The 20,463-nt window shown below is 53.3% G+C and overlaps 8 protein-coding genes across 8 annotated transcripts; 4 read left to right on the top strand and 4 right to left on the bottom strand.

The window, feature by feature from the left end:
- Positions 1-89: 89 nt before the first annotated feature.
- On the bottom strand, positions 90-1,964 carry P153DRAFT_400193 (PQ-loop-domain-containing protein). Its single transcript, XM_033671796.1, has 2 exons — positions 1,543-1,964; positions 90-1,466 (listed from the first exon to the last, which is right to left on the bottom strand). The coding sequence occupies exons 1-2, from the start codon at positions 1,625-1,627 to the stop codon at positions 427-429; spliced, it is 1,125 nt and encodes a 374-aa protein (XP_033519757.1). The 5' UTR covers positions 1,628-1,964; the 3' UTR covers positions 90-426.
- Positions 1,965-2,165: 201 nt separating this feature from the next.
- On the bottom strand, positions 2,166-5,373 carry P153DRAFT_434444 (uncharacterized protein). The gene is made up of 2 exons (XM_033673081.1): positions 2,421-5,373; positions 2,166-2,361 (listed from the first exon to the last, which is right to left on the bottom strand). Exons 1-2 carry the CDS (start codon positions 5,193-5,195, stop codon positions 2,260-2,262), a joined length of 2,877 nt encoding a protein of 958 aa, XP_033519756.1. The 5' UTR covers positions 5,196-5,373; the 3' UTR covers positions 2,166-2,259.
- A 1,683-nt stretch (positions 5,374-7,056) lies between these two features.
- P153DRAFT_370036 (DUF1688-domain-containing protein) lies at positions 7,057-9,253 on the top strand. The gene is made up of 4 exons (XM_033668925.1): positions 7,057-7,492; positions 7,573-8,062; positions 8,110-8,699; positions 8,753-9,253. Exons 1-4 carry the CDS (start codon positions 7,175-7,177, stop codon positions 8,834-8,836), a joined length of 1,482 nt encoding a protein of 493 aa, XP_033519755.1. The 5' UTR covers positions 7,057-7,174; the 3' UTR covers positions 8,837-9,253.
- A 505-nt stretch (positions 9,254-9,758) lies between these two features.
- Positions 9,759-10,933, top strand: P153DRAFT_360354 (uncharacterized protein; the record flags this gene model as incomplete). Its single annotated transcript, XM_033666914.1, has 3 exons — positions 9,759-9,958; positions 10,010-10,558; positions 10,636-10,933. The coding sequence occupies 3 exons, from the start codon at positions 9,759-9,761 to the stop codon at positions 10,931-10,933; spliced, it is 1,047 nt and encodes a 348-aa protein (XP_033519754.1).
- Positions 10,934-13,319: 2,386 nt separating this feature from the next.
- On the bottom strand, positions 13,320-16,175 carry P153DRAFT_378826 (uncharacterized protein; the record flags this gene model as incomplete). The annotated part of the gene is made up of 3 exons (XM_033669830.1): positions 13,320-14,276; positions 14,330-15,179; positions 15,301-16,175. 3 exons carry the CDS (start codon positions 16,173-16,175, stop codon positions 13,320-13,322), a joined length of 2,682 nt encoding a protein of 893 aa, XP_033519753.1.
- Positions 16,176-17,681: 1,506 nt separating this feature from the next.
- P153DRAFT_111750 (uncharacterized protein) lies at positions 17,682-19,154 on the top strand. The gene is made up of 3 exons (XM_033661911.1): positions 17,682-18,306; positions 18,375-18,850; positions 18,901-19,154. The coding sequence occupies exons 1-2, from the start codon at positions 17,957-17,959 to the stop codon at positions 18,838-18,840; spliced, it is 816 nt and encodes a 271-aa protein (XP_033519752.1). The 5' UTR covers positions 17,682-17,956; the 3' UTR covers positions 18,841-18,850; positions 18,901-19,154.
- On the bottom strand, positions 18,912-20,047 carry P153DRAFT_324595 (ankyrin; the record flags this gene model as incomplete). The annotated part of the gene is made up of 2 exons (XM_033665247.1): positions 18,912-19,793; positions 19,850-20,047. Coding segments are annotated over 2 exons (608 nt in total), but the record flags the coding sequence as incomplete, so codon positions are not given.
- Positions 19,997-20,451, top strand: P153DRAFT_111718 (uncharacterized protein). Its single transcript, XM_033661910.1, has one exon. The coding sequence runs from the start codon at positions 20,083-20,085 to the stop codon at positions 20,404-20,406; it is 324 nt and encodes a 107-aa protein (XP_033519750.1). The 5' UTR covers positions 19,997-20,082; the 3' UTR covers positions 20,407-20,451.
- Positions 20,452-20,463: the final 12 nt, after the last annotated feature.

The raw sequence follows: 20,463 nt of genomic DNA, 5'->3' as shown, positions 1-20,463 counted from the left end.
AGGCTGGGTGGAATGGTATGGGAAGTTTGGGAGGAAAGAAAGAGAAGAGTATGGATTGCTTGAGAGGGTAGGGGATAGAGGAGGATGGTGTACTTGAAGATGGATCTGGCGGAGCGAGACCGGCTTTGACAAACGGATTGGTTGGGCTCAGGTGAGGAGGTATGATGATAGACGGCCAATGAATGTTAGGCGCAATGGATCGAGGCACGGTTATGCAGGAACATGCAAACAGAGTGCATGTCGGCGGTGTGGCTCGTTTGTAGCATCTTGCGACCTGACGTGTCAACATGATAAACCAAGTATGGAAATATACCAACGAAATGAACTTGATAGAATGTACAGGCAATACTTGCAGAGCAACCAGCAAGTCATACACACCATCCATCTATGACAGAACCCAAACTTTTATCAACAAACCCCTGCGTCCTACTCTGAACTACTCTCGCTCTCGCTCTCACTCTCGCTATCCCCCTCCTTACGATACATAAAGTACTGCACAAACACACAAGCGTCCAACGCCAGCGTACCAAAGCTGCCCAACAACCAACTAAAATTCACCGCAATATACCTTGCATAGATCCTCTTTGCCTCGCCATCCCCACACACCACGTCCCTGCACTTGGGCTTGTACACAACGATACTGAGTACATATGTCAAGTTGCCGAGACACGCAAACACGAAGAACAGCATGGAGATGCCGTCTGTCGATTTGCGGCGGTAGTTGAGCAGGAGCTGCGGGATACGGGACCCGAGGTACAATGCAGCGCAGATGTAGCCGAAGATCTGGCCCCAGAGATGGAATCGGACGGGCGCGAGATCGGAGTCGGGGTTTTGTGGGGGCGGTGGGGCACGAGATGCGCTGAGCCACCAGCCGAAGACTCCGGCGGCGCAAACGAGGACGATGGTGCCAAGGTTGAAGAGTACTGTTTGCAGTGTTGACTGGGTGGGATTGGGACGGGGTGTGGTGTTGACTTTGGGCGATTCGTCGTGTAGTGGTGTAACGGGTGAGAGATGCGTGCCGTCGATGGAGAGGAATCTTTCCCGGAACGAGCTTTGGGAGTGATTCGAATGGCGTCTGTCAATATCTGAGATCCTTGGTGGGGTGATTTCATGACCGTTTCCATTGGCATAGCCGTTAATGTGGACTCCGTGCGATTGACGCGTATTCTCAGATAGAAGCGGTGACCGCTCGGAAGACGTTACTCCGTTCTCATGCGATTCATCCTCTGGCTTGTGGACCTCGTCGCGAAGGGTAAAGCCCTTGTACCAGAAGCATTGGAGCAGTAGCACGATATCAGCGAGCGTATAGTACACAGCCAAGATGGTCATCGTTGGCAGGACGCCTTGGAGCACGGCTCCGAAGATGTTGAAGAAGTCGCCGAGAAGCCATATTACGATAAACACTACCGAAAGACCATCTGCTGAACCCCTCTTCCAATTCTCAATAATTTGAGGTGAGAAGACGACTGTAGCACGTGTCAGCAGAAAGGTCGAACATCATTGGAGCGCCAGTGTGTCGCACAACCGCGCAAAGCTACATACCTATCCAACAAGCGATACTGATGGATCCGAAGATTTGAGAAATCGCATCGATGTCCAGGCGCAAGCCCTGTGCTGGAGGAAACATGACGCCTATGACGTATGTGCAGAATCTGATTCAAATTTCTCCTCTCTCCCGACAACAAAGAACGGAGGTGCGCGCCGGAACGCGATCGGTAAACAGAGAGCGGTCGAGCTCTGGAGGAATACGTGATTCTGCTTCGATGGATTGCGTACGCGATGCGGAGTGTGTCAGGTGAATCTGGAGCGCGCGCTCAACAACGACGGTTCCGTTCTAGAAAGTTCTTTGATTGATGTCAAAGAACGACCGAGCACAATATACAGCGATATGATATCTGGGATTATGTGCTGTCTGATAGACGATAGTGACGGTAAAGATGAGATGGATGGGAGCGTTCAATTGCAATGCATGACTGTGCAGATCAAAACTTCAAAAGTTTCTCTGACGTTCGCCAAGCGAGTCCGGGGTAAATTAGTGCAGGGATCTGCATTCTGCAGGAACGAAAAAGTTCAGCCTCAACTAGCTTCGCTGTGCATGTCACACAAACATGTCTTGCAATCAAGCTTATGAGCACCAGTCTTCATGGGTCCCAGTAAGGAAGAGTGTTGAATCAGACGTGTCTGTTTCGTATGCAAAATTCTTGATCTAATGCTGCTACTACACTTGCACACACAATGTCTAAAGCCCTGGGCAGTACCCTATAGATTGTTATCCGTCTTGAATTTATCCCACGCCTCATTCAGCGTCGCAAAGACCGCCGCACTAATCATCTTCTGTTCCGTCGTTGCTGATTGCGAGATCTATTGTATTTGTTAGCTGCCGCTCATCCACACAACGCCCCCACCATACAAACACATACCTTGTCAGGATGCACCTTAGCAATGGCCTTCATGTATATGATCTTGACCTTATTTGGCATCACCAAATCGCCCATGTTGACTTTCTTCCATCCCGCCTCTGGCCACAACACTTTCTCTAGTGACCCGAGCAGTGCGCGTAGATTGTCAGACTTGGTGCCCTTCCATGCTATGAGCTTTCCGTCGACTTGATCAGTCAGTGCGAATTTCTCATCATCTGCCCTCTCTGCTGCGGCGTTGGCGGCTTTCATTCGCTTGACAGCCTCAGACTCGCTCGCAGCACCACCACCACCAAGGTCTGAAAGCGCGGAAGGCTTTGGCGGTGCGGGTTTGCGGGCTGGAGGAGGGCGTTTCGCAGCCGCTGGGGTGGCGGAATTGTTACCTCCGCCTGCAGCCTTCTCGCACCGATTACGGCCCTGGATACTGATCGCACCTCCAACACCGCTGTGCACTGCTTCTTTCCACACGTTGTGTGCGTCGGTCCACTTCTCCATACTTTCCAGTGCTTCTGCCTTGCGCATGAGCGCCTTGCCGTAGAACTCCTGCATGTCTTTGTCTGCTTCTGTGCCGCCTGGAGCGATCTTCTCACCCTCCCCTTTCGATATACCGATAATTTCCAGAGCGGTATCTGCATCTGTTACAGCAGCCTTTGGATCTCCAACTTTGATGTTCGTGAGGGCACGGTTGCATAGCACAATGATGGCGACCGGATGTGATTGGGGAAGTGGACCCAACGCCGATGTGTATGCTGTGTGAGCAGCTGCGTAGTCGCCGCGCTTGAAAGCCTCAGAACCTTTCTGGCGGGCTGATGCAGAAGAGTTGAGAGCAGAAGAGGAAGCAGGAGGGATTCGTCGAGGAGGCGCTCTTGGCCTTGGTGGAGGCGGTGTGGCTGCTGGAGTCCTCGGTTTTGGAGTTGATGTTGCTTGAAGGAAGGGGTTGTTACTTTGTACTTGCGTCGGTTTACGCTGTGGCGGTGGTGCAGAAGGTGTGGGCTCCGGAGAAAACAGATCCACCTGCGGTTGTGGCTGTGGTGTAGTCTTCTTCCGCCGTGCAGGACTGATATACGCCTGACTACCTTGCTCTTCAATTTCTTGCCGAGTCAATCGAGTTGCTGGTCGCTTGTCTAGACTTGTTGTAGATTGCTGCCGTTGGGATGGAGATTGAGAAGACATGCGATCTGGATGGCCGTTGTGGGCCCTTTCCTGCTCTCTTCTTTGCCGCACTGGTAAGGGTTCGGGTTGCTGGCGCATCTCGCTGGAGCGAGACGGCTTCGGCTGACGTCCACCGGCTTCGAGCATCATTGCTTCGTCAGTAGCGCCTGGGTCACTTCTTTGCGTCCTACTTGGGCGGGGAGCAGCTTCTGCTGCTTGAGCGTCTCGCATCCATTTTGGGACATTTGGGTCGCCATCTTGCTGGAAATCAGCCATGGCCTTCTGCACCTGTTTTCGACCTGTTTTCCAAAGCGAGTTCGCTGACTTGAAAAGGTTGTTCCCCAACTCTGTCGCTACCTGGGCAACATCTTTCTCATGTGCCTGACCTTCTTGCCTGCGTTGTCCTGACTGACTCCGTGCATTCTCACCCCGCGCCCAAGCAGGCACAGGTTCGCCTTCGCTAGTGTCTCTTGCGCTGGGTCTGCTGTTTCCCCGCCGGGGTCGCTCATCAAACTCGTCGGGACTTCGACGTTCTCTCTCTTGAGTTCGTCCCTGTGTTTTCTGCTTGGCCTGGGCGTGCGCCTGATTCAAGATCCATCCTACTGCCGCCTGTACATCAAGTCCAGACTCTGTTGTCGCAAGAGCAATTGCAGACTGATCTGCGGAAAAGCCCATGTCCACCAATTCAGCAACAGCTTTGTCTTGGGGATTTGTGGGTCTTGGCGATGATTTACGTTGTAGTCCTGAATAAGCGTCTTCAACGATCACGGGCGCCGGCTCTTCCTTCTTCTGAAATTCGGAAACAGGCTTACTCAGCAGCCCCAGTATATCGTCCTCGTCGTCGTTTGTCGGTGGTGGTGGGGCTGGCGATGTAGCTTTCTGCGCCATCTGCTTGAGGCCAAACATATCATCATCATCGTCGAAGAGCGCGTTGCTGTTGGAGGCAGGCGGTAGTGGGGTGTGGCCTCTAGAGATGTTGGCGCTGAATGCGGGAGTACTTCGACCACTATTGTGAGAAGCAGGGGGGAAATGACTCGATGCATCTACCGGGGCCGCCGAGTTGAACGCTGCAAAAAGATCATCTTCAGCAGGTGACTGTATAGGGCGCTTCGAGTTGATGTCTAAGCCATCAAATGGCTTGTTGATGGTCCTCGATAGTGTATGAGTTCCAGACGCGCTCGGGGCAGGGGGCAGTATGCCGAAGGACGCAGGCTCAGGTGTACTCTTCCCACTCCCGATCGTATCCCAGTATCTCGAATCTGCGCCCCCAAAGCTAGCATCATATTGCTTCCTCCTTTCTGCCTCTTGCTTGACCTTCTCCTCCTGTATCTGCCTCTGTCGTTCCTGCAGCGAGAGGTTGGTTGTTGTAGCTTTCGAGGAATTGCGTGATACGAGGCCAGCGAAGCTATCGCCTGCGGGGGTCGCTGGTTTCGAAGGGGCCTTGAGGACACGATTGCCCGTAGAGATAGTGCCAACCCCTGATTGTTGTGCAGAGAGGGTGGTCAGAGGGGTAGAGCGGCCAGACAGCTGCGGCGCGGGGCTCTGGCGGAAGGGAGGGAAGGCCGCGGGGGTGCTGGGAGTTGGTTTGGTGGGCTGCGACCAGTCAAGGCCGTTTAGATCATCCATTGTGTTGTGCTGCTTCGAGACGGCTCAGGCGATTTGTAGGTAAAATCATGCCATGATTGTAAGATGTTTGGTGTTGCGACAAGTGACCTGCCATGTACCTGACAGCTGCCAGCACATGTGCGCCACAAGTAAACAGCACAGCCACATGCTTGGCACAGTAAGCTTCCGAATTGGTGGCTGGCTGTGGAAGGCAAGTCTTGCTGGTATTGTTGTGCAGCGGCCATGTCTAAAAGCTACAAATTAAGTCGGTGCTCGATCGGAATGCAGGGCATATCGGACATGCGACTAGTACTTGTGATATGATGTTGAAGACACGTGGTAACCACATTAGATGGAGTATTACTCAAGCGATTCTTGCTCCATCTAGACAGAAGTAACTCTGCCATTTCAGGGTGGCGCGCAGACCACATCAGAAGATTCGATCAAAGTCTAGTGAAAGTTATGTCGAACACTTCTACTCTTATTTTGTCAGACCCAACACTGTTCCGTCGAAAACCCCCTCAAGACTGCTGTGTATACGTCCGACAATAATGGAACTCCTCCAATACCCAACGGGTCTGGAGAACTCTATTTCGTCATAAAGCAAGCACTTGAGTGCAGTTATTTTCGTTTCCTGTCATCCAGTCAAGAGTTGGTCAGTGAGCCCTCCCAATCCACGTCTGCGGCAAGGAAGCACGGTCTGGCGGCAGTGGGTCCCAATTTTCTGACTTGAAGACAGGCCATCCTCGTCGACAGCCTAGAAAGGGGTAGGGCGCGGCTGTCTGGCTTATTTCCATGACTCGGCTCGGGAACAACATGACAGGATTGCGCCGCAAAATGAACGGCGCGGTACCGGTAATGCTCGCCGAAGTTTCTGCCTAAGATAATCAGACACGTCGTATTTGTCGTCCTGGATGGTATCCTAGGCGTCGGCGAAAAGCATCAGTTCCTCGCAGCTCGACACTCCCAGTCTCTCGGGAAAGGTGAATGGCGCCCAGACAAAAAGACGGGACTGCCGAGCCGTGAACCCGCGGACCGTTTCCATGGATCTGTTAGTGCTCAGGAGTCGGCGCGTGTAGAGAATGGTTGGTGTTGCTGTGTCGAGTCGCCTGGAAGCAGCAAATGCAGCAGTTTGCGTCATTTTTTGTGGATTGGGATTTGTTCAAGCAGGCCAGCCAGGATGCGAGGGTTGCTATTCAGTCGATGAACGATGGCTGCTCGTAGCGCTGTACGGCGGTTTACAGGCCGTCGCTAAGCTGGATACGGAGAAGGCCGGTAGTCGTCCAAGGTCGAGGGATTCGGCGCTTACTGGATGGAGGATGAGGCGCGTTCCGCGAGACATGACAAGGGAGCGGACGAGCACAGAGTCAAGGGTAGGGAGATTGAGCGTGACACGGCGCGGACTGGCGAGTGGAGAGACATGTGAAGGCAGAAGGCCCAAAGCACAAGGCAGCGACGTCGATGTTTCTCTCGGGACCCTGCAGCGTCGATGGGTGATGCTCCCTGCAGCTTCCCTGAAGCGAACGTGAGGGTCTGTGCAGGTCATGGCCTCTACAGAACTGCGATGTGAGGATTAGCGTGGGCCGTGTCTTGGCCTGCTGCAGGAACACGCTCGGATGTTTCTGGCCAGCAACGGTGCTGAGGTGCTGGCAGCCGGGGAGCGCAGGCCGGGACAGCATGGTGCTGGGCCACGGGCGGCCAACGAGGCACCGCTGCACACTGCTCCAGCGCGTGCCCCGACGCCCTCCTCGCGGCGTGCTCCTTGCATAGCGTGTGGTGTCCAAGGGCATGGCTAGTGCTCCCGGGCTGCCGCACTAAGAGGCTCCTAGTTTGGGGTTAGTTCTCGCGCGCTGCAGGATCGCCGTGCTTGGGCAGTGCAGCCCTCGAAGCCTCCCGTGCCAGCGCCAGAGCCAATTCCAGTCCCAGTCCCATTCTCCCAGCAGACTTCTCCGGCTCGCTCCTTCCCTCTGCAACCCGCGTCCTCTCCTGCCGCTGCCACGATGCGTCTCTTCGGCCGCAAGTCCTCCAAGCCCTCCATCTCGCCCGGCGCCAGCCAGCCCAACTCGTCCAATGGCTCGCTGCGCTCCCCTGGCCCCGCGTCGACCAACGGCTCCAGGCCCACGAGCTTCCCCGACGTGCCTCTGCCCAAGGCCCCCGACCCGACCCTCGACCCCGCCGGCTACCTGCGCAGCATCTACGCCGTCCGCGAGCGCACCCGCCTGGTGCTGGAGAAGGCCAAGAAGAACCAGCTGAAGCACTTCACCGTGGACCTGTCCAAGTTCGGCGACGTGACGAGCTTCGTGTGCGCCATCATCAAGGTGAGACTTGCGCTGTGCACGCCCGCCGCCAAGCTGCTGCCCGGCCTGCCCGTGTGAAGATGTGTCTGACGCAGCAGTAGCGCGACTACGACTCCGACTACGCCTCGATCCCCCCCCACGGGCGATGGCAGCACTTCGACGTCGGCGGCCGCCCGCGCATCGACCAGCTGATGGCGTCGTGGCCGTCGACTGTCGACAACATGGAGCGCACCCGCCGCCTGCTCGATCTCTTCCTCGTCTCGGTGCTCCTGGACGCCGGCGCCGGCACCAAGTGGCAGTACAAGAGCAAGGAGACGGGCCGCATCTACCGCCGCAGCGAGGGCCTCGCCGTAGCCAGTCTCGAGATGTTCAAGGCGGGCGCCTTCAGCAGCAACGCCAACGAGCCCTGCCAGGTCGACAGTGCCGGGTTGAGGCGGCTGGACGTCGGTGTCATCGCGCGCGGTCTGCAGGTCACGGATGCTAACCCAATTGCCGGCCTCGAGGGACGCACCAGCCTGCTGCAGAAGCTCGCGGGCGCGCTGCAAAACCAAGAGGTCTTTGGTCTCGAGGCCCGCCCCGGAAACATGATTGGTATGTCGGCCGTCGACAGCGACAAGCACGCACGCTGACAGTGGCAGACTACCTCCTCTCACACCCAACCACCCAGGCCTCATCCGTGCCCATCATCCCCCTCCCCACCCTCTGGAACATGCTCATGGACAGCCTAACTCCAATCTGGCCAGCTACACGAACCCAAATCGACGGCCTCCCCATGGGCGATGCGTGGCCCTGCTCAGTCATGCCATCACACCCCACTCACCCCTGGGAGAACATCGTCCCTTTCCACAAGCTGACGCAGTGGCTCACATACTCGTTGATGGTTCCCATGACCAAACTGCTCAACATCCGTTTTGCCGGTGCAGAACTTCTAACTGGACTGCCCGAGTACCGCAATGGTGGACTATTCATCGATACCGGTGTTCTGATCCTCAAACCGGAAGACCACAAGCGGGGCATCGCACAGTTCCAGCGCAACGCCCAGCTCAAAGGACAGCCAAGCATGGAAGTCGTCCCAACGTTTACAGCCGACGACGACGTGATTGTCGAGTGGCGCGCAGTCACAGTTGGCTTACTAGACGATCTCCTCGTCGAAGTCAACAGCATGCTCGGACTGAGCGGACCACAAAAGTTGAACCTAGCCCAGATGCTCGAGGCTGGCAGCTGGAAGGTGAGCAGCACAATCTGAATTGATTTTACCAACGCAGCTAACACCATTCACAGGGAGGCCGAGAGGTCGCAGAAGTGTCGCGACCCAATACCAAAGAGCCGCCTATCATGATCATGTCCGACGGCACTGTTTTCTAAGATACCCCAGTGTTTGATTCCCCGCGTTGCCTTTCGTTCCATTCGATTCTGGATTGCGTCCAGCGAAAGCGCGTTACCGATCTTTCTAGTCACTATCGTGCGACGCGACCTTCTTCTCACGGCCAAGTGGACGGCTAGTTATGTATGACGTACGATCTCGACGGTCGATTTTTGGTGGCAGCTTTGTGTTTATACTGACTCTTCTCCCCTTTCTCATTTTTGCTGGACTACCCACTTTCGCCATGGAACGCTGGCCCCTTGTCTTCCTAGCCTGCTATTTTTTTCGTTTGTACATTCTCTTCTATTGACATGTTTTGGGATCATCGAGGGACTTGGACTGGGATGGGATTATTTAGGCCTTTTTACCCCTCTATCTAGCGATAGCAAATAATCAAAAGCCGACAAATCTTCGTCGAGCATCTTTTGTCATAACAAAGCTCATCTTTTTTTTTTGGAAATATCTCAAAGCTTGTCTTGGCGGCCAGGCGTCGAATCCGCTCGAGAAACAAACGACGCCCACGCAATGATTGCGCAACACTAAATAATGATGTGCATTCTGCACCACCGTTGCAATCACATGCCAACGCTGAATGATTTTCGGGGGTCGTACCCAGTATTGCATGCAACGTGCGGCCCTGTCTCCACTGCCCCACTGCCACCTGCCGAACATCACGCTTGCACATCTCCGCGTCCCAAGCTCCAGAGCTCTTTCCATCAAGCAAGAACCAGCCTTGCGAGTTTTACCGGCAATCTTCCATCACCAACCCCTGCATCAGCTGTACCTCAGGTGTACTAATCTGTCTGTCGCTGTAATAAACATCATAACAACACGCAGGCTTGGAGATCTTCGCGACACGATACACCAACATATTCATACCCGTATCTCTGTGTTTACCATACGTCATCAGACCCTACGCCGAACATGAACACAACCAAGCGCCAAAAGCAGCGCAAGGTGTTGCTGATGGGCAAGAGCGGGGCGGGCAAGTCGTCGATGAGAAGCATCGTGTTCAGCAATTATGTCGCAAAGGACGTCCGCAGGCTCGGCGCCACGATCGATGTCGAGCACAGCAACATCAAGTTTATGGGCAACTTGATGCTGAACCTGTGGGACTGTGGAGGGTGAGCAAGCAAGCAGCTGCCATCGTCTGTCACCTAGCTAATCGGCCACAGCCAGGACGGCTTTGTAGAAAACTACCTCACCCAGTCGCGCAATCACGTCTTCGGCTCCGTCGCCGTCCTCATCTTCGTCTTCGATATAGAATCTCGAGAGTTCGCTTCCGACGTCGTTTCCTACTCCAACATCATCCGCGCGCTGCACGAATGCAGTCCCGGCGCCCAGGTCTTCTGCCTTATCCACAAGATGGATCTCGTACAAGCGCGTCTCCGCGAGACCATGTTCAACGAACGCGCCGATTACATCAGAGACGCCAGCGAGGGCTTCCGAGAGACTATTGAGTTTTTCGCGACGAGCATCTGGGACCAGAGCTTGTACAAGGCCTGGACCAAGATCATCTACTACCTGATCCCGAACGCAGGGACCATCGAGGCGCTGCTGGAGCAGTTAGCCGAGGTCATCGACGCGAGGGAGCTGATTCTGTATGAGCGCACGACCTGCCTTACTGTTGCGCATGTCACAAGGGAGACCGAGCAGCCGAATCCCTTCACGGATCGATTTGAGCGCATCTCGAGCATTCTGAAGACACACAAGCAGAGCATGGCGTACGTCCCCGTCCTCCCCAGCCAGAAACCTGAATCTGTTCACCCCACCCTCCCTCATCCCCACTAACAGCCCCCAGAAAACACACCAACATCCCCGCCGGCAGCGCAAACTTTGCCGAAATGCAAATCAAAACAGGCCGCTTCATGTTCTTCATCACGCGCCTCACCGAGAACACAAACCTCGCCGTCACCATTCCCCCCTCGGAGCAGATCTTCAACGCCGCTAGAGTCAACATCTTCCAAGTCAGACCGAAGTTTGCCGAACTGGACATCGCGTCGAAGCCAAGACTGCCGATTCAGCAGGCGTTTGCGGGTTCGGCGGATACTAGTGATATGGATAGGGTTAATGGGAAGGGAAAAGAGAGGGCTGAATAGTTGATGAGAGTGGGCTTGACTGGGAATAGAAGATTTGCGTTTGTGGTCTAGTGACTGCGGAGGTGTTTGGAGATATTTGGTGCGCGCGTACATGCAAGGCGTGGTTGCCTGTCATGATGACGTGAAGAAGTGTAGCATCTGGTGTTGTCTGGCTGGGAAGATTAGGGTTCCCCCATGAGGGGTATAGGCCTGAGGTGCAGAGAACATTGACGTTGCAACGTAAGAGTTGGGAAGTTGTGTAGGGGCTTACAACGCTACGCGACATCGGCATGCAGAGCAGCTACTTGGTAGCTGTCATTGGTCTCTGGTAACCGTTAAGACACATCCAGAGAAGAGGGGTTCAGTCTAAAACGCGCATTGGATATCGCCTCCAACAGACCACTTAGCTTGCCGGATAGCGAAGACGGAGGAGAAGAGCATAGAAGCGGAAACCCTCTCATTTGGGGAAAATCCGAGGGGATCCTGCGTGCAGCTGGGATATGAGACTGAAACTGAAGCTGAGGAAGTTGTACGAAGGATGTGCAGAGTAAGCAGAAATAAAACGCAGATGCCTGAGCGCAGGCGGGCTAGTGTACCACTCCTTCGTTATTGCCATCAATCCGCGCTGTGGATTCCCCTTGGCATCGCACTCCCTTTATAAAACCTTGCATTTATCAGACGTACCTTTCATCTCTTGACTATCGCTATTCCACAACCACTCACTCTACGATCACCACTCGCTATACCCAACCCACCATGAACAGAATCATCAGCTCCTGTAATCCCACCCCCCCCCCCCCCCCCCCAATCCACAATCCCGTACGCACCCCACCAACAAGCTGAACGCACAGTCCACAACCCCCCTCCCAGCAAAATACCCCTCATCACAGCCTCAACACTCACATCCTCCCTCATCACATACAGAACCACGAGGCGGATGCAAGGCCCCTCCAAGTTGGAAAACGACGCAGCGGAAACCGCTGCTCGACTTGCTACCGCTGCAGAGATCAATGCGGAAGCTGCTGCTCGGATTGCTGCCGCTATGGAGAGGAGACTTGATGCGTTGCAGCGTGTGGCAGTTGCGCTGGAGAGGATTGTCGAGGTGGTGGGAAGGGCAGAGGGCGCTGCGTAGTTTGTGCGTTTTTTGTCTTTACTGCTGCGCGGGGGTGGTGGGGGTGGGAGTCTTGAAGTAGTGCTTTACTTTGTGTGGTGTGTTGATTGGTTGTTTGTGTTTTGTTGTGAGTGGGTGGGTGGGTGGTGTGGAGGCTGGGGGAAGGAGGAAGGTGGGGAAGTGGGAGGGGAGGCGCGTTGTGGGTTGGAAGGACGAGAGAGTATGTCGATGATGTGCTAGAAAGTGTGCGAGGCGTGTGTGGTTGGGGTTATATGTATGGGACTCGTATGTTGGTCTTGGATGTAAGTGTCTAGTTGTTGAAAGATTTCGCTGCACCTTGGCTCCTGGGTTTCGACTGGTTGGGAGCGTGGTTGGGGAGGTGGGTATCACGATCTTATATGAGAATATGGAAATTATTGGGCGTTATTGTTTCTCAGTGCTAGGCCTTGCTTTAGCTTTGGTATGCGAGGCTACGACAACAGCATGAGGGAAGGGGGGTTCTGCTTGGGGTGATGTATTGGGCTTGTCGCTGTCAGTGTCTCGCGGTAGTGGATGTGTGAGTGGATGTATTTTTCTTCTCGTGTGTGTTTGCTTAGAGTTGAGGTTTTGAAGAAAAAGACAGGACACGACGTAAGGGTTTACGATAGAATGTAGAAGATCAAAGTAGATGATTATTCTATTCCGTAACTATGATTATAAACAAGAGCATCTTCCGCAGCTGTGTGTGTTGCATGTATATGGAAGATCTTGCCTGGACAATGCGATATGAGACGAGACGAGACATGTGGTGACTATATATCGGCACAATGTAGTCGCACCACTGCTGCATGTACCTAATCTTGTAGTCTCGGTTCGTTCAAAGTTCGTGGCGGCGGCACGCTTGGTTCTCCGGCAACATTCCATGATGGAGGGAGGAATGTGCCTGCCAACCAAGACAATCGACTACTAGAACTCTCCGTCCAATTTGCTTGTCGCCGGTACTTGTCATCGCCACCTCTTGTGCATGTGTATCGCTCGTACCCCGCATTTGCGAGCTCGAGATTGGCTGTTAATTGGCTGTTATGCGCATGGAACGAACTGCGGAAAGATGGCGGTTTCCATACATGGGGCGGGTTGGCCATGTCGTCGGGGATTGGTACAATATATTCTGTAAGTTTGCTCACGCAAAAGGTCGGTCTGCGGGGTTGTGGTGTGGCTTGTGGATGTCTGTATGGTCGTATGTGTTGACGCTCGTATGGAGTCGCAGGCCTGATAGTGCATGGGTGTGTGATGAATACTCATTGTGACGAACACTCATTAGGTTCGGCACTCCGCAAGCTTGGCCACAGTATCAAATCGCAGCTGGTCTTCAGTCCCGTACACCACGTCATCCCTCCCAAATGCCGTATCAAGGCTATCGGCAATCGTCCAGAACTGCGCCTGACCGTCATTGTTGACTTTCTGCTCTGCTTGTGCGGCAATGTCTCGGAGTTGCTTCAATCGGGTGGTTATCGTTCTGTGGTGCGCTTGTGCTGATGCCCAGAAACTGGACAGTTCATCAGTGCAAGACAACGCATCGTTGACAGTTTCGATGAGACTTGGCAATGAATGGAAGGTACCGGTAGAGGTGAGTACGTCTATGGATAGCATGAGTACCTCTGCAGAGAAAGGTGTCGAGAATTGGAAGTCTGTTGCGGTTCCAGTGGGCAGGCGTTGCCGACGGGTTGTTACGGCGAGTGTCTGCATGATTGATACGAAGCTGGAGGCGCAGCGGAACGCTCGGTCGATGTTTCGGCGTACGATGTGGGTAGACATGGCACGGACGCGGACGTAACGGTTGACTCGGAGCACCGTGACGTGGTACAGAGCATGGATGGAGACGAAGGAGCCTGCGTACCCTTCCACTATGCTCTTGTCGAGGTTTTGCGGACTGTATCGGAGATGTTCTGGCAACATATCAACCCATGCTTTGAGTCTTGAGTAGGATTTGTCGTAGAAGACTGTGTAGTTGCGTTCGAAACTGCCCTCTGGTCGATGGATCGCACGTCCGGTATATGTCATCACATCTCCCCATATAACCGAAATCAAACACAAGTAGGCCATGTGTCCGAGAGGCGGTTGTTGAGGATCCGGTTGATCAAGAAGATCATAGCTGAAAAGGGGTGCTTCACAGGGCTTAGACGTTTCGTACATATTCTCCAAGCAAGGCATGCGAACATGAATGTCCTCTGTGTTGATCCCACAGAAGGTTCCACCCTGGTTAGCGTTGTAGCGCTATTGCTTCGTCAGCTTGTCTCAGAATAAGTTTTTCGATACACGATACTCACATCCATTAAAAATGCAGACCAGAAAGTGCGACGGCAGCATTCCTCGTAAGTCCAGGACTCAATGCCGTACTCCAGGGCGGCAGCGTCAGACGCGGTCTTCTTCACCCCTTCCTCTGTATTCAATCTCAGTGCACTAAGCGCGCGTAGTGCCGCTCCAGTGAAGTCCCAGGCCGCCTGGCTTTTGCCCTGTCCATAATTGTACAGAGAGAGTATGAGACGACTCTGACACATTTGCAGGTCGAATTTGCCGAAACGCTTTGCAAGAGCATATGTGGCGATAGACGCAAATCTGTTTCCAAGGGCCTGGAGTTCCAAATTACTCGAAAACAACGAACCCAAGGCAAGAACCGAATACAAGAGCATTATATGGTCCGGGTTCTTTTCGTGGCCGGACTCAACCCACGACAAAAAAGGCACACGAGGAAAGATGTTGTAAGTCGGTCGTCCAACATGGAGGAAATATAAATCCAAGAGTTCCATAGTGAGCTTAGGGTCTGTTTTGTAAGGGTCTTGCTCCCATTGGAGTTCCATGTGGAGATACGAGCCGCGAGTACGGCCATCTAACTCTTGTCCGTTCAAAACACCGCTCAGGTCTGATTCATAGGAGTAAACCGACCCTGTTGTCGCGACAGACTGGGGACGAAAACTCTGAGGGTTGAAAGGGGTGCCAGCATGCCAAAATTCATTCTTCCTCGGAATGAAAGGCTCGTGTGACTCTTTATGCGTTTTCTCCTTGTCTGAGCCGGCTGCGGAACTGGAAAGTTCTGTCGATGCGTTCTTGGACGGTAAAGGGGGACTGGATGGCGATGGCTCCCCTGAAGCACTGCTGACACTTGACTGGCTGAGTCCTCTACTAATCGTTAGTGTATGTAACACACTGATATGGATTATGTAGTCAAGCCCAAATTGCAGAGGCCGTCTTAATGGCTTCGCAAATCGGACAGAGACACATATGTTCTGTATTGACATACCCTTTGCATATTCTTTGCGACTTCGAGCACTGATGGCATTTGGGATAGCCAGGCTCGCATTTTATTTTCTTCTCTCGACAGGTCAGGCAAGCTTGAGCAAGCCGTTTGCGTGGCTTTCCGGCTTTTGTAATACCCCACGATGGATTGACAGGTTCTCCATCAATAACAACCCGACAGTAGGTACCGTCTTCGTAGAAATAACAAATGCCTTCGCCCGGAACTTCACGCTGTCCGATACATCGCGAAGCTTTGACTGTAGCCCGTGAAGACACCGAGGAGCCGTCAGGTCGCCTCCTAACAGATCTCCCAGTTTCCCCTAGCTCGTCCCGAGACAAGTGGCTTGCTACTGGGTCAGACGGTGTCGATGATGGTCGGAAAAATTCGCCAGTCTGATCATGGGGAGAGATATGAGCAAAGCTTTCACGACGTTGAAGTTCCGGGATAACGGCGCTAGACGTAGAACCTTGCGTTGAGGATACTGCAAAGGAATTGCTGCTACTGCTGGTCAAAAGCGGTGGTCGATATGCGAACGGCGGTTGAGGGACAACAGTGCTACGATCGGAGTAGCCATACTTATTTGTATCAAGATCGAGCCGTCTCTTCAATGTTGGGCTGTCAGATTCGTAGCGCACAGAAGTACTGTGGAACACTTGAGTGCCACCTACTCGTGATGGTTGACCTGGTAACTTCGTATCAAGTAGTTCGGGTTCCAGAACAGCACGCAGGCTAGGAAGTTGTTGTGTGTTGTTTTGAGTTCTGGTAATATCCATATGATAAGCATGTTGACTAGGAACAATCATCTCCAATTGAGCGTCTCCGGCATGAGGCGCTGGATAAGGGTCGTAGGAGGATGTGGAGCCCGGATGTGAGGGCATACTGAACAGATGATTGGCGCCGACGAGCATGTCCGAGATTCCGTGGGTAAATATTTTGATGCTGGTCGCCACATGAGGACTGAAAAATGGTAAAAGATCGTAAGCCTAGCACATCAAGAATTCGGGCACCGCGCCAGCCTAAACAGAACTAGACACGGCATCGGCTTGCGATCAAAGCTTTCGTTTCGGACACGATTGCAGGCGTATGGCATGCAATAAAGCATATGCTGTGAGGTATTAGACGGCACGGTTCTGGAATGATCAAAGTCCCTACAGTACCGAAGTCAGGCCACCGTACCTTCGGCAGCTAATCGGCAGCTGAAGCAGCAGGGCAGGGGAATACGCAGGGAACGTAGAAAATGGCAGGGAAAGTTCGGGGTAGGACGTACACGTTCCGAGCAAAGTGTGCGGCGCAGGCGTAGTCTTGACAGGGCACGCTGTGACCGACCACTAGCTGTGTTTCTAGCGGGGCGTGAGGATCGGGAACAACAAACATACGAAGGTGGTGATAATAGCGAAGTGAAGATGGGGGGAAAATGAACGACGGTAGAATCTGTAATGCTGCGCACAGTCGACTGCGAGCTAGGCAAGGCAAGGCCCCTGAAAAGATATGGTCCTTCCAGGTGATGGTCGTGGAGTCGTTTGCCGTCTGAGACCCCAGAAAGGAACAGGTCCGGGGATATGGTTAGGCCAAGAGGGATTGGCTGTTGCGACGCGGCAGAGAGAAACCTTGTGCGTAGCGCGTTTGGTTTCCAGAGTATGCTGCGGAACTATGTACCCTGCTCAAAGATGGGCAATGCGCGGTTGATGAGAGGATGCTTCTTCAGCCCCCGAATCCCCGCTTAGCCAACCGCAAGCTGTCCCGCTGATGAACGCCGATCTTGCAGCTCATGCAGCGTGTACATTGCTCGTAACTGCCCATGAAAGTTACCCGACAACTAACAACAAGGTTCAACAGAATTGAGTTTCATGGTGCCGGCCTCGCTTCGAAGGCATGTCTCGATGTGTCTACTGATAAATGTCGCTTGCGCTGCTACCTTGTTGTGAGAGAGTCACTGATGACAGTGCATTGGCAAGGCCTCGGACTGCCGGCCCTTTGTTACCAGCCCTGCTGTTTCAACACGCCTTTCAAGACTAAGCCACCTACATTTGTAGCATCGAGCTCGACAACGTCGATATCCATCAGGCGAAAGTACTACACACGTGAATAGTTTAGCTCGGAGCTCTGTACGACAATAGCAGCCGTTGAAGCGAAGCGAAGCGAAGTGATGTCGAACTCTTACAGCGGATCGGTGTCTGCCGGCTCCCCTACCTAACTCCATCCTGCAGTGCGCCAGGGACCCATGCATTGCCGTCGGTTTCTAGGCGATCTTGCTCTCGATGTTTCGATATCTCGAGCGGGGGGCGCTTTGAGGCTCCAGCGTTGGCTGCATTGAAGATAGTGCGGATTGACGAATGCACTTCGTCGCTGCAGGCTGCTCTGGGATTGTACTGAGTCAAGCACGACGGCAGTTGAACATGAGGGTGCAGCAACAACACTACGTACGAAACAGGGCGAATTGACACCGTGCTAAAGAGTCCAATGATAGCACATGCCATTGGCACGTGATCAGCATGTGCCAAGGCGTTTGCTCGACAAAGTGACGAACCCATGCGCCAACCAACCTCAACACCACCACAACAATCTATGCGACAGCGTGCATGCAGCAATCCTCTTCTTCTTAGGGCGCATCAGTTCTAACATATACACATCACGCGGATATATACACTAGGACGCTACCATGAGTGCCGACGAAGATCAGGCGCGCATGCCTTCACCAGCTGCTGATATGCATCGCGATGGTGTTGTCAGTCACGGGAGCGATCGCGAACACAGCGCGTCACCTTCGACTGAGGATGGTGCTGTGAGCGAGAGGAACGAGGGTGCCACTGTTGCAAGTGACCCACCGCTGCCTGACGAGGAGGCGCCTCCGCTCCCGGACGAGCAACCTCCAAGTGCAGAGGACGACGGCTGGGACGCGCTTTGGGACATGAATGCGAACCAACATTATTTCTACAACAAGATTACTGGAGTGTCGCAATGGACAAACCCGCGTGTGCCCGAAGCGGCCGCTACCCACAGTCACGGATCGTACGACAGGTTTGCTAACTACTATCGTCTTCTTCTCTTTTTCCTAGCCTAATATGTGATCAACACAGGACTCTCAATACAGGCGCTTCCATGCAAGCAACAAACTCTGGCGCACCCGGCACCAGCTCGCCGCCCAGGCGCAAGTGGGGAGGATACAATCCAGCAATTCACGGCAACTATGACCCCAATGCGGACTACGCTAAGGAGGCAGAAGAGGAGGAAGAACAGGCTGCTGCGGGTGTCACTGGTATCCAGAACCCTAATCAGGATTATGTTGCGCAAGCCCATTTCAATCGCTTCACCGGTAAATTCCAACAGGCTAGCATGGGTCCAGAGATGCACAACGATGAAAACAAGAGCAAGCGACAAATGACAGCGTTCTTCGACGTTGATGCAGCTGCCAATAGCCATGATGGTCGTAGCCTCAAGGCAGAGCGCCGTGGCAAGGCTCTGTCCAAGAAAGAACTCAAAGCTTTCTCAGAGAAACGCAAAGCCAAGAAAGAGGAGAAGCGCCGTGCCTGGCTGAGGGACTGAACGCTGGGCGGTAAGGAAAAGAAGAATAGTGATGTCAATGCGTCCACTAATGCCGACTAGGGATGAGGATCACATAAATATGTAACATGTATGGCGTTCAAGGTAGGGTGTGGCATCAATTTCTGGATTTTGGTCCTGGATGAAAGCAATCACGGAGGAACCACGTGTAACAGTTGTCCGATTCTTTTTGCAACATGATCGACATTTGCACGACAGCCTATCCGTCTATCAAAGGCTACTCATGTAGATGACCATGACAATCCTGGCAAGAAAGAGCTTCCGCCACTTTCAAACCTTGTTGAAAGGCCAGGATAGTCCTTCTGCACCGCAGTCATGCAAATACTATCGATCTTCCACACGTCTTGACTCCCCAGCAATGGGTTCTTCGCTCCTCCGATCATCGTACACCTCACAAGTAATCCCTCCCCCGATGATGATGATTCTTGCGCCTATCTCATCGTGTTCGAGCAGTCACTCGACCAGCCTAACTGGGAGGAATGCCAGCAACCTATCATGAACCCATAGTCAACCTCTCTTTTTGACTCAACCATCTTTTGGATCCCCACTTCCTGTATTCATGCCCTCCACCCCTTTTCTAACCTCCTCAGTATCCTTCTCCCTGTCATCTCCGTTCACATCCACGTTTCCACTCTCCTCGACATTCCCAGCAGAAAGTCTTATCTCTCCGTCCCCAGCTCCTCCAACGCCCTTCTCCAGCGCCTCTACAGCCCCCAGCAACCAGTCCACAACGTCATTCTTATCATTGATCTCCGCCTCGAACACCGCGTCATGCCCTGCGCTGTTGATGATCGTCACGTCGGCGCCTGCTTCAACGAGTAACTTGACACTCGGGAGATGCCCGTTTAAGGATGCCCAGTGTAATGCTGTGTTTCCAGACTCATTTGTAGCGTTGAGGATAGGCGAGGGGGTGGAGAGGAGGATTTTAACGATTTCTAGGCTCTGTTTAGCTGCGTATCCTGCAATGATAGCTTGGAGTGGAGCAATATACCATCATGTCCATTTCCAGCCGCATAATGCAGAGGACTATTCTTTGAGTTCGAATCAATAACAGCAGCTAATATATCGGCTTGGGAGGCTTTGGTCGTTGTGGCGAGGTCAGTGAGGAGGGTGGAGAGCTCAGACGCTTCGTTTGCGCGCGCAAAGTAGAGGATGTCATCAATGGTTTCTTCGTCCAGGGAGACCATGGTGGGCGGCTGGGCAATATTTGTGGTGTAGACGGTAATGCTGTCGCGTCGCGAGATTTTTTTGGCGTGTCTGAGAAAGGAAGGCGGGGGCGGGGTAGTCTGTGCTAACCCGTCATGGAGTAGTATCATATCTCTTCGCATCTGCCCTACCATCTCTTGTTGGCTGTTCACTTTCGTCTTCCCTACCTATTCAGATGGTCACGCCCTTGCTACAAGCCCTGCATATTCCTCTAGTGTGCGCAATAGTATGTATCTCTGCGCTTCCAAATTCCCATGCACGATTTCACTAATCATCTTACCGCTGAAATCAACTCGCCTACCCTTGTTATACGGCACAGCTGAAGAGGAGGAACTGCTTTAGGGTAGGAAGCTTTGCCCATAGGTTCATCAGCTGGAGCAGATTGATCTATACCTAACC

This window comes from Dothidotthia symphoricarpi (genome assembly GCF_010015815.1).
Source record: "Dothidotthia symphoricarpi CBS 119687 unplaced genomic scaffold P153scaffold_20, whole genome shotgun sequence".
Classification (NCBI taxonomy): Eukaryota; Fungi; Ascomycota; class Dothideomycetes; order Pleosporales; family Dothidotthiaceae; genus Dothidotthia; species Dothidotthia symphoricarpi.
The sequence above is the reverse complement of the archived record's forward strand: the minus strand, read 5'-3'. Positions and strand labels throughout refer to the sequence as shown.